The sequence below is a fragment of the Poecilia formosa genome, unplaced genomic scaffold, assembly GCF_000485575.1.
Source record: "Poecilia formosa unplaced genomic scaffold, Poecilia_formosa-5.1.2 Scaffold1048, whole genome shotgun sequence".
In the NCBI taxonomy this organism is placed as follows: domain Eukaryota; kingdom Metazoa; phylum Chordata; class Actinopteri; order Cyprinodontiformes; family Poeciliidae; genus Poecilia; species Poecilia formosa.
Window position 1 is genome coordinate 4,391 of NW_006800987.1, and position 11,414 is coordinate 15,804.

Here is an 11,414-nt window from a genome sequence, read left to right on the forward strand (position 1 = left end):
ACTCTGGTGTGGATGCAACCTGCCTCATCACCATGACAACACCACCCTTACAGTGAAGCACAGTGATGGCAGCATCATGCTATGGGGTGTGTAGCAGCAGGAAATGGCAGACAAGACAGGATGGAGGGAAAGACGAACACAGAGGTGCCAGAAGAACCAGAACCAAATTACCTTGAAAAAATCAAATTCTTACTTTGTTTCACAATCTGGGCCAATAAATCTGGTTCTGATTATTTAAAAAATTATGTGTCTTTTTCCTTTTGACCCTAAGTATCCCTAAGGATCCTGCATAACAACCACAAGACATTAAAAAGACTCCCGGTTTTTGATAATTCAGTAGTTCTTTTTGGCATCTGTCCTGTGAAAGAGAAAACGCCGTGTTTGTTGCCAAAGCTCTTCTTGTAGTGATTATCTCTTACAGCAGGTGGCAGTAATGCGCCATAGTGCAGTTTATAACTGTCCATTAACCGTCATTAGAAGAAGATGCTGTGCTAACAACGTCTCCCAGTCGGCTCGTCTGTTCTTCGGATTTTTCCGTTATTAACTAATATTTTTGTATTAAAGTGAGAGTTTTACTGACAAATAGGTCGGTGTTCCATCTGAAAGTGTCTCCAGTTTATCTGAGGTGAGTTTGTGGATAATTCCTTCCGCTGTTAGCTATGGAGCTAACCTCTGTTGCTAGAAGCTAACTGGTTGAAAGTGACAGATAAACACTAAACTTAGGATTCTGAACTGGTTCTGTTCTGTATCTTTATTAACCCGCTTCTGTCTCATATTTGACAGAAATAATCATCTTAAAACTTTAGGCAGACAGCGTTAAGGCTAAATGGTTCCGGTTCGGTTGGACATGGCTCGGTTCAAGCTAATCTGAAGAGAGAAAAATGAGAATTTTAGTGAAATCAGAGTTTATGGTTCTGCTCAAGTTCCCTGAGTTCCCCTATAGAACTGTATTTGGACCAGTACAGTTCTATAGGGTTAGGGTTAAATGTCGGTTTTCATTTAATTTTCAGAAATATTTTTATATAAAAAGTAGACATTTTTATGGAATTAGATGAGGGTAACTGGGGCTTTTTCTGAGGATTTCTGGTTCTAATCAGCTGAAGCTCCCAGTTTTTCCTCAAAATGAATTTCGAGGAAAAAAGTAAGAATTCATTTTTCAATTCTCTTAATTTTTTGCTTATTTTGTGAAACAATTATTTTAAAATATTTTTTCAGCTGAATACTGTGATTTTAAAAAAATAATTTCAATAATTTTTTTGGACAATTTAAGTTTCAATTCACCAAAAATGTAAACATATTTAAAAAATTTACATATAAAACATATTTTGTGGAATTTCAAATTTATAATTTAAGTGATTACATTATATCAGGTTTATAAACATACAGTTATACAGAAATATGAATGTTTTTAAATGCTTGATTTTAGGATTAGTAACATTTGGCACATGGTGCCTCTAGTGTCCTGCAGGGAAGGGGAAACATTTATTTTGTATTCCCTTTCAATAAATTAACAAATACAACCTGGTCTGTACTGTATGTCTATTTAAAATTTTATATATATCCACATTTAAAGATCCTCAAAACGGATTGAAAATGGATTTATTCAGTACATGTTTATGTCTGTCTGTGCAAAGTTGAGATGAATGTCATGAAAACCATTCAGACCAACACATAAAGACGCAATCAGAACAGTCAGATGATTTTATTACCCCGTGGTAATAAGTCAGAAATAGTCCAAATAGTTTGCAAGTACTTTTCATTTAGTTTCTTCTAACTGGAAGTCTCTGTTTTTATCTTAGACGGGATGGAAAACCTTTGGCCTGTTTGGCTTGTGATGCATTTCTGTCCTAAAGATATAAACCTTCAGATGTCACAACCAGGAGAAACCTTATGGGAGACTTCCAGTATTCAGTTATGCCACATGAACCGACCAGTTAGTGAGGGAACGCAGTTGAAAGTTTCTTCATTTCTGGGCATTTAATAAAAACTCCTCAGGCTGTTAAATGATTCTGGTTCAGCAGCGGAGCTTTCATCATGTCGTCGGGAATATTCAAACTTCACAACCAATACCATCTTGGGAGACTTTTCTGGACTTCCATATAAATACTAAAGCTCTGAAGTGTTCAGGAAATGTGTCGTTCAGCCATCTTTGTTTCTGGGGACAGAAGGAAGCATTGCTGCTGTTTGAAGAAGACTGGGCTGAAGATCTTCCGCTTTAGCTCCAGCTCTTCCCTTTGTCCTTGAAAAAACACGTCTAGCTGTCTCTGGGGACTGAAGACGGGCTTGTTGTCTTACGCTGAGGTTCTGGATTGGTAAACGGACCGAACACCAGAGTCGCCGGTTTGGTGGGCAGCGTGGGGTAAAGTGCTTTTGCCCTGGGACACATCGACATGTGACAGGAAGCTGGAATCGAACCCACAACTTTCTGATTACAAGATGGCTACCCACTGGAGCCACAGAACCCGAACTGAGGCGGTTCTGGAGGTAAGACTGACTTTGGGTCGTCAGGCTGCGAAGAACCGGACCAGGACCGAAGCTTGGTTGGTCCTCTGATGCTTCATCAGATCTTGGCCACGCTGTGCCTCCCTCCCTTCCCAGAATGCACCTGTGATGGGAGGAGCTTCCTGCTGTCAGCGTTCAGGTTTTCCTTCCTGTGTTTCAGGAGGAGCAGGAAGTGTTTTGGTTCTGTCTGCAGGTAAAGGTAGAGGGCCTGTCTGGACCGCCCCCCCCGTGTTGTCTCTCTCAGCTCGCTCGCCCCCAGCTTCACTGTCTCTCTCTGTCTCCTGACCTGGTCTCTCCACAGGCGCCCGCCATGTTCCCGTTCCGTCAGCCGTCTGACTCGGACCTGCGGCCCGACCCTCGGCGCTACGGCTCTGGAGCGGAGCGGGACTTTTTCTGCCCCCCGCAGGAGTCTTTGTTGCCGGGCCCCGCCCCCCAGGACGGCGTCCTGAGCCTGCTGAGCAGCTGCGGCCTGGAGCCGGAGGACCTGTCGGTGCTGGCCAAGCTTCCTGAGGACATCCTGACCGTCGAGTCTCTTCCTCAGATCCTCAAGCAGATCAAAGGCCAGAAAGCTCCGCCCCCCGGCTGCCCCCCCCGGCCGGAGGAGCCGTTCCACCTGGGGACCACCAAGCCTTTACCTGCCAGGCCGCCCTCTCCGCCGCCCCCCTCCTCCTCATTCAAGGCCTTTAGCCCCGCCCCCAGGGACTGGGAGCGGCTCCGCCGCCAGCCGGTCCAGTACCCGCTGCACCTGCTCTCCTCCGAGCCCCGGCCGGACCGCTGGCCGGGCCAGCAGGCCTCTGGGTCGGGCAGGTCCCCCCCGCCACCGTCCTCTTCGTCCACCAGACGGGCCGTGGACCAGGACCTCAGGCCACGCCCCCCCGTCTACGGTAAGGACGGTTCCTCTTTCGGTGGGTCAGCAGGCAGAACCCGTCCTTCCCGTTTCTCCGGATCAGGCGATTTCAGGACGGCTCCTCCTCTTGATGAGCGCCGCCGCGACTCCAGGCCGTCCTTCAGCAGCCACGTCCTGAACCGGGCCCGCCACCCGGCACCAAACCGGGCCCGTGACCCGGCCTCCGGCGCCATGCCCTCTAAGAAACAAGCTCTGGACTTCCACGGAACGTCGCCACCGGCGTTCCCGTACTCGTGCTCGCTGTGTGACATCGCCGTTCTGTCAGAGAAGGTAAGTTAACCTGTCTTCCTGCAGGCCGGGACAGCAGGTGAGTGGGGCGGCGGGGACACTGGAGGGTCATGGGAAGAGACGGGGCAACTGAGATGGCCGGTGACCTCACTTCCTGTTTGTGTTTCAGGTTTGGATTCAGCATGTCAACACGACTGGACACGCAGACGGGCAGCTCAACCTGCTGCAGCGGTGAGGAACACACACCTGGTGTCACACACACCTGGTGTCACTCTGAAGCCGTCCCTTTGTCTCCTGCAGGTTTCCACGGTGGGACTGTCGCCTGGAAAGCGCTGGAAGGTCAGTGACTTTCATCACATTTATCAGATCCAGATCCATTCTTCTGATCCAGTCCTGAGTTTCCTTGGCAGGGATTCAGTGTCTGTTAGTTGGGCTTCTGTGGGCCAGAACAGAACCTGAACATCCACCACCTGGGGTCAGGTGAGGGGGCAGCAGCCCTGGTAGGGAGGCCCAGACCTCCCCCTCCTGGTCCTCCTGACCTCTGACCGCCTGCTGGTGCTGGTCAGAGGCCCCAGGGCAGATGTGGCTACTATACAGTAGCTTGCCAACATCAGCATGTGAATGACTGGATAAGGTGTGAATCATTTTGGGCTACTCTGGCCTTGATAAGGCACTATAGGAGTACAAGCCATCCAGCATTTAACCGGCTCTGCTGGCTGAGCTTCTCTCTCTAAGGGAGCCCAGCCACCCTGCGGAGGAAACCCATTTCGGCCGCTTGTATCCGTGATCTCATTCTTTCGGTCATGCCCCAAAGCTCATGGCCATAGATGAGGGTGGGAACGTAGATTGACCAGTAAATCGAGAGCTTCGCCTTTTGACTCAGCTCTCTCTTCACCACGGCGGACCGGTACAGCGCCCGCTTCACGGCAGATGCTGCCCCAATCCGCCTGTCGATCTCCCGCTCCCTTCTTCCCTCATTCATGAACCCAGAGATACTTAAACTCCTCCACTTGGGGCTGGACCTTTTCCCCGCCCTGGAGAAGGCACTCTACCCTTTTCCTAGCTGAAGACCCTCGGGATTGGAGGCTCTGAGCCTCATCCCGGCCGCGAACCGCTCCAAGCTACAGCTGCAGATCACGACCTGATGAAGCCAACAGGACCACATCATCCACAGAAAGCAGAGATGCGATCCTAAGGCCACCAAAACGGATCCCCTCAACACCTCGGCTGGTCAGAGATTCTGTCCATGAAAGTACTGAACAGAACCTTGGTGGAGTCCAACTCTACGGGAAACGAGCCCGACTTGCTGCCGTTACGCCGCTAGTGGCGACGGTAGTAGGAGTTTGTCCCGCAGTCGGTGCGGGGTTGATGCTTGATCTGTCCTCTTCTGTTGTGTCCTTGGGGAAGACTGGTTGTGGTCAGAGCGTCCAGCAGGTGGCGCTGGCGCATGGCAGCCTGGGTCAGGCGGCTGTCGCTACGATCCAGTAGCTCACCGTCAGAGGGTGAAGAGCTTTGGCGTCCTCTGTACTTGATAAATGCTTGCAGAGGGTCCACCACCCAGGGTCAGAGGTCAGATTATCTGGATGCATCACAGTGTGATCAGTGTGGGCCTGAAGCTGTACCGGGTCAGGTCGCATCAGAACCTGCTAACTTGATTTCTGTTGCCAAAAGGGACGAGAACCAATCAAACCAAAGGAGAGATGGAGCAAATCCCGCCCCGCCGCCCCCCAGACCCAATCAGAACCGAGGTAAGTCCTCCCAGCGGAGATGACTCTGGTTCTGGTCCGTGATGAAGGTTCTGACGGGTCAATTGTGTTCAGCAGATCCACAGACATCCAAGAAGCAGCAGAAGGTGAGAAGGTTCTGCTCAGGTCATCAAGGAGGCTGCCGCTGCAGCTGGGCCTCACTGTGTGTGTGTGTGTGTGTGTGTGTGTGTGTGTGTGTGTGTGTCAGGCGGCGGATAAAGGGAAGGTGGTGTGTGCCAAGTTCCCTCCTCAGGCTGTGGACGAGGCGTCTCTGAGGAAACTCATCGAGCCGTTTGGAAAAGTCGGAAAAGTCCTCATGTTTCCGTCTCTGGTGCGTCTTCATCTCTCTCTCACACACACACACACACACACACACACACACACACCTCCCCCCCACCCCGGTGGGGGCCTAACCACCTCTGTGCCCCTCAGGCCTTCGTGGAGATGGGCTCCTCCGATCAGGCCAAGGACCTGGTGAAGTTCTACAGCAGTTCTGACCCAGAAGCCAGGAAGGTGAAAGTGGAGTTCAACATCTCCAACGCCTTCAGCTTCCTGCAGGTACAACACCTGAGAACACACACCTGGACCGACCGACCGGGTTCTGACCCAGAGTTAAACGGAACCGAGCTGGAGGCGGAGAACTTAACAGATTCATCTCGGTTTCCATGCAAACGGATCTGGGATCTTATTATTGTGTAAAAGCTAATGTTAGCATTAACAACAATTAGCATGCCATGTAAATTTGATGTTAAAGCTAAAACTTAACGGAGGAAGTTAATGTTGGTCAACATGCTACTGAGTGTTAGCTCATTTTAGCTGTAGCATGACTGTTTGCGTAATGAGTGGATTATGTTCATCCCAACATAATAGCTAAACATTAGCATTTAAGCTAATTTTAGCCTAGATGGAGTAAGTCAGTGACGGGTAACATTGCTACATTTTAGTTCATTTTAACCTTAAAGCTAAAACGAACACATTTGATGGCTTTGGCTAATGTTAATAAGCACACTACTGCTAGCTCACATGCTATCATTAGTGCTTTGGCTAGCTTTAGCTCCTTAGCTTATTATAGCATATACACTGCTGCTAGCATGCTAGGTGGAGCAACTTAACTTTAACTGGTAGTTAGCAACCCATGACCTTTAGCATGTTAGCTGAAGGTTAGATGGCTCAGAGTTCCTCGGTTCTGGAACCAGAACCTCCTGGTGGACTGGGAGGAGCCGTAGAGGTCTGAGCGGTTTGGGCCAGCTGGTTCTGATGGTTCTGTGTCTCGTCAGAGTTCCCAGGTGGTGAGCTTCACTCCGGCGCCGAGCGGCGAGGATGGCCGGTCTGATCTGCTCAGCATCGCCAAGCGCTTCGGGGAGCCGCTCTACACGCTCTTCCTGCCCTCCAAAGTGAGTTCTGGCCCACCGGGTCTGGGTTCTGAAGAACCTTTCCGTCCAGACCGGCGGCAGGGCCCGGTTCTGACGGGTTCTGGTTCTGATCCAGGCCTTCGTGGAGATGAAGCTGTCTGCCGAGGCCCAGAAGCTGGTGGACTACTACTCGGCCAGCGCGCTGCGGATCAACGGCGCCACCATCCAGGTGGCTTTCTCCTCCGAGTACCGGACCCTGCTGTGAGTAGAACCCGCCCACGGCCGGTTCTGGTACCGGCTCGCCCTCGCCGACCGTCTGGTTCTGCTCCACAGTCGGGTTCCGTCGGCCCAGAAGTACGAAGACGAGCCGGCCAAGACCAAGGAGCCCAACAGAACCCGACGGGCAAGGACCCGGTCCAGGTCCAGAGACCGGTCCGGGGGAGGGCGGCAGAGACGGAGCGGTTCTGGAGACAGGAAGAGACCAGAGATCAGAACCAGAACCCGGTCCAGGTCCAGAGAACGGCACGGAACCAGTTCCCCTGGGCAGAACCAGAATCAGATGGAGGGGAAACCCAAAGAACCACAGAACCCAGGTAAGCAACCAGAACCAGCAACGCCCCAGCCTTCATCCTGGTTACCGTAGCAACCAGGGTGGCCCAAACATCCCATAATAGAGGATAGAACCAATCAGAACCTCTCCTTCAGGATCAGGTTCTGATCGGTTCTGGTCCTCCGGTCCGGTCCAGTCAGAGCGTCATGCTGCGTCTCTCTGCCCAGAGTCCAGATCGGCTGCTGAACCTCAGAGGGATGAAGGTGGTGATGATGATGAAGTCCATCCAGTGGCTGAGGAAGAGGAGGACCAGCTGGGTGATGAAGATCAGTGAGTCGGGTCCGATCGGCAGCAGAACTCTGCCGCACCGCCGAGCGTCTCCTGACCCAAAGTCCTGCCGTCTGCAGGTCTGACAGCGACATCGAGGGCATGGAGGTCATCGCCGAGGACGGACAGAACCTGGACGATGAGGAGGAGGAGGAGGAGGACGACGACGAAGAGCAGAAACCAGAACCACCTGGAGCAGGTCGGACCTGGACCACTGGAGGGAAAGTTCTCTGGAGGGAAAAACTGAGATCAGGAAATGATTTTCCAGATGGAGGAGAGCTGGAGAAGACCGGAGCTGAGGAAGAGGAGGAGATGATGAAGGAGGAGGAAGAGGAGCAGCAGAAACCTGCGACCGAGGAAGAGGAGGTAAAACACCTGCTGGTTCTGGTTCTGTTGGGCCAGAATCATATTTGGGGTTCCCCAAGGCTCAATCCAGGGATCCCTCCAGTTCAACAGATCAGTTACCGTGGCAACGCAGTTCAGCTCTACATCACGTCACCAGGTGACATCTAGAGCTCTACATCTGGCTGTAAACCAGAGGATGACCTCTGACCTCTGACCCTCCACATTGGACCTTCTAATGTCTCGGATCAGAAACTCGTCCAGGTGTTTCTCTGGTGGCATTGATTATTGATCAATAACTGGAACGTTGATCATTATGGTCTGGATTCCAGCGTTTCCCTCTGATGTTTTTATGTTGGAACCGAATCGTTGCTGAACTCGACCCGTTTAGCTGGTTCTGGTTCTGGTTCCGACCCAGCTTGATGTTCTCCTCCTTCCCAAACAGGAAGTAGAATTCCCGGTGGATCTGGAGAGCTGCATCACTCTGGATGAGGTGAAGACGGACGATGAAGGTAAGCAGAACCTTCAGGACGACCCGGTTCTGTTCGGGCTCCTGACGATGTTCTGGTCCGTTCCAGATGAAGCTCCGCCAGCTGACGGTTGCTGCGAGGAGGATGGGAAGCCGGGTTCTCCAGAACCTGGTCCGGAGCCGACTGGACTGACTCCAGACGATGAAGGTTCTGGTTCCGACTCCAGAACCCAGGAGGAACCAGAACCTTCAGAACCGACGAGGTCCACTGAGACTCTGGAGCAAGAACCAGACAGAACCGGTCTGGAGCCGGAGAGCCAGACCCGATTCCAGAAGGTTCTGGAGACCCAGCGGGTCAAGACGCCTCAGATGAAGACCCGGTCCAGGAAGTCATCTGGAGACGACGGTACCAGAACCGGTTCCGACGAGGAACTCAATCAACCAAAGACCGCCTCCAGAACTGCTCCAGAACCCGGTCCTGAAAAACGAAAAGCAACTCCTGAGAACAACGGCATTCCTCTGAAGACGCTCAGGACAAAGAACGGACCAGAACCGGGTCAGAACCAGGACACAGCAGAACCAAAGGCTGACGAAGAGGAAAAGCAGCAAATAAAGACAGACGAGCAGAACCCAGCAGAACCAGAACCACTTGAACAGGTAGGACTGCCGAGCAGGTCTGGTCTCTGACCCGTCCTCAGGGTTCTGTTCGGGTCCTTCTGCATCCAGTTTCTGGTCGAAACCGGACCTGCGGTTCCTGACCCGGGTCGGGTCCTCACGCCAAGCTGTGCTGCTCTGATGACCCGGTCTGGATTGGACCGGGTCATCAGAGCCGAGGAAACCCAACCGGATCAGTTTGGAGATTCATTTATTTCACTTTGCTCACGTCAGAGTCACATGATGGACAGGAAGTCCTGCTGGCGAGGACAGGAAGTCCTGCTGGCGAGGACAGGAAGTCCTGCGTTTAGTGACTGAACTAACTGATTTTAATCCTTAACGCAGCTGGTGAGGAAAAACTATGACAGGAAGTGACACGTTTAGATGTTTCACTCAATGCGGTCAAATTGTTTTCAGATCAGGGATCAATATTTTAGTCCTGCTGATTATTAGAACGTTGGACCAATCGGTGACCGCCTCTGTTTCCAGGAGTCTGCAGCGCCACCAGCAGAGGGCGCCACTGAGCCGCAGAAACCTGTCGGTAAGAGTCGCACCTGAACGTCCAATCATTTGGGTCGCACCGATCAGAACCCTGACGCCGCGGTGCGTTCACTGAGCCCTCGGCGGTCTGTGCGTTTCAGGAGCAGAGTTCGTTCGCCCCGTCGTCGGTTACTTCTGCAACCTGTGTCAGCTGATCTTCATCGATGAAGATGAAGCCAAGCTGCAGCACTGCGCCACGCCGGCCCACTACAGGAAGTACCAGGTCACCATGGAAACCAGCAGATTAGCGGTTCCGTTTGCAGCATGCTAACATGTCCTCCGTTTGTTTCAGGAGAAAACTGGCAAAGATCCGTGGATAAGCTGAGTTACGGGTCAGAACCACCGTGAACGTGTCTCACTGGGTCAGAACCGTCCGCTTCCTGCTGCTGTAAATGTTCTAAGTTTGAAATAAAGCAAGTTTGATTCTGAGGAACCAATTTATTGTGTAAAATGTTCTGAACAGCAGATCCACATCCAGACTGGTCCCGACCCGGTTCGTTCTGACGGGTCGGGTCGACAAACATCTAAAACATAAAAACAAAAAAACTGAAACTCTTCTTCAGGTGTTTTCAGGCCACCGTCTTCTTCAGCTTCTTCTTCTGTGCTTTGGCCCGTTCCTTCTCCAGGTGTTTCTGGATGAACAGAGAAACAACCACAGGTCACGTTCACAGAACCACCCTGACCTGGTTCTGGTAGGACGGGACCAGAACCGGGAGGAGTGACAGGTTCAGCACTTGCAGACAAAAACATGAACTATTCTGAGCTGAAACGTAATTAGAGCTAGCATCTGGAAACAAGAACTGATGAAACAGGAAGTGGCCCTTCAAAATAAGACAAGTTAATTTTGAAGTTTAATGTTGCCTTTTAACACGGACAGCGTCCTGATTCAGCCCTGTGACTAGTGAAGGATTCTGGGTAATGAAGGCAGCTAAGCGAGTTTCTTCTTCTGCTTCGTCAGTTAAGCTTATTCAATTATTTTAGATTGAATAACATTTTCTTGGAGAAAGTACATTTTTAAAACCCTCGAATGCTAATGCAGAACATTGCGCCTCAATCTCCTGATGGGATCCATAATCCAACCAGGTGTTAAAGAAAGTTTACCTCAAAAGCTGCAGTTGAACAGAGAAATGTTAATACCACAGCTGAAGAAATGCAGATACCCACTGGCCAAATGTCAGGAGACTTAGAATATTGCAACATGACGCAAACTGTCCGGTAGTGGAAGATAAAACATCACATCTTACTGGAGTCTCTACATTTCACTGAGTTTATATTTGTGAAGTTGAAGCACTGGATCCGATCTGGGCTCGGTTTGATTCAGTCAACGTGGCAGAGTGGGAATCTGCAGGTCCTGCAACTCATCGTTCTCCAGGATCTGTTTGTTACCGTGGCAACTGGAAGAAGATCCCACTTGGGGCTGAAGGTGATGATGTGCAGCTTGTTTTCAGTTTTTGCTCCACACATTTTGTCACATTTCATTTGAAGAAAACATTTTGAAGGTTGTAAAACTGAAGATGAAAAAAATCTTCACCAGAAAGAAATCCTACATGACGGGAAGTTTCAAATAAAAAGTTAATTTGTATCAATAAGCAAGAAAATTCATGATATCACCATATATGCACAATGTGACATGAATGCGTCACAATTCAGAGCTGTGCCAGTGGGTGGCGCTACTAAAAACACCTTTAGATATGCATCACATATGATTCATCTGGTACAATACAGAACTCCCATCATTTTAATAAAAGTAGATCTCTGTTCCTAGGGTTGAACTGGGCCACCTGTGTGGGCGGGGCCA

The 11,414-nt window shown here is 50.7% G+C and overlaps 2 protein-coding genes across 5 annotated transcripts in view; one reads left to right on the forward strand and one right to left on the reverse strand.

Annotated features, from left to right (window-relative positions):
* The first annotated feature begins 391 nt into the window (after window positions 1-391).
* matr3l1.1 (matrin 3-like 1.1) lies at window positions 392-10,049 on the forward strand. Of its 4 annotated transcripts, none has more exons than XM_007544227.2 (19): window positions 392-625; window positions 2,804-3,679; window positions 3,807-3,868; window positions 3,938-3,976; window positions 5,309-5,385; window positions 5,458-5,489; window positions 5,591-5,713; window positions 5,815-5,940; window positions 6,660-6,776; window positions 6,871-6,995; window positions 7,068-7,327; window positions 7,440-7,614; window positions 7,692-7,810; window positions 7,880-7,977; window positions 8,399-8,465; window positions 8,532-9,079; window positions 9,566-9,617; window positions 9,718-9,839; window positions 9,909-10,049. In XM_007544227.2, the coding sequence occupies exons 2-19, from the start codon at window positions 2,813-2,815 to the stop codon at window positions 9,939-9,941; spliced, it is 3,042 nt and encodes a 1,013-aa protein (XP_007544289.2). In that variant the 5' UTR covers window positions 392-625; window positions 2,804-2,812; the 3' UTR covers window positions 9,942-10,049. The 4 variants fall into 4 exon arrangements, with proteins under 4 accessions (XP_007544289.2, XP_016522868.1, XP_016522869.1 ...); XM_016667382.1 differs by having other exon boundaries at window positions 394-625; window positions 5,461-5,489; XM_016667383.1 differs by having other exon boundaries at window positions 440-625; window positions 7,512-7,614.
* The window catches only part of LOC103132421 (matrin-3-like), a 4,428-nt gene continuing 3,053 nt past the window's right edge, over window positions 10,040-11,414 (reverse strand). Inside the window, exon 4 of the mRNA XM_016667384.1 lies at window positions 10,040-10,248. Within this exon, the coding sequence (XP_016522870.1) occupies window positions 10,186-10,248 (63 nt within the window). The 3' untranslated portion in view covers window positions 10,040-10,185. The remainder of the gene's footprint in view (window positions 10,249-11,414) is intronic.

Coding starts and splice junctions, on each gene's coding strand:
- matr3l1.1 (XM_007544227.2), top strand. CDS start 2,813: ATGTTCCCGTTCCGTCAGCCGTCTGACTCGGACCTGCGGCCCGACCCT. Junction 5,386..5,457: donor CAGACCCAATCAGAACCGAG/GTAAGTCCTCCC, acceptor AATTGTGTTCAG/CAGATCCACAGACATCCAAG. Junction 7,615..7,691: donor CAGCTGGGTGATGAAGATCA/GTGAGTCGGGTC, acceptor TGCCGTCTGCAG/GTCTGACAGCGACATCGAGG.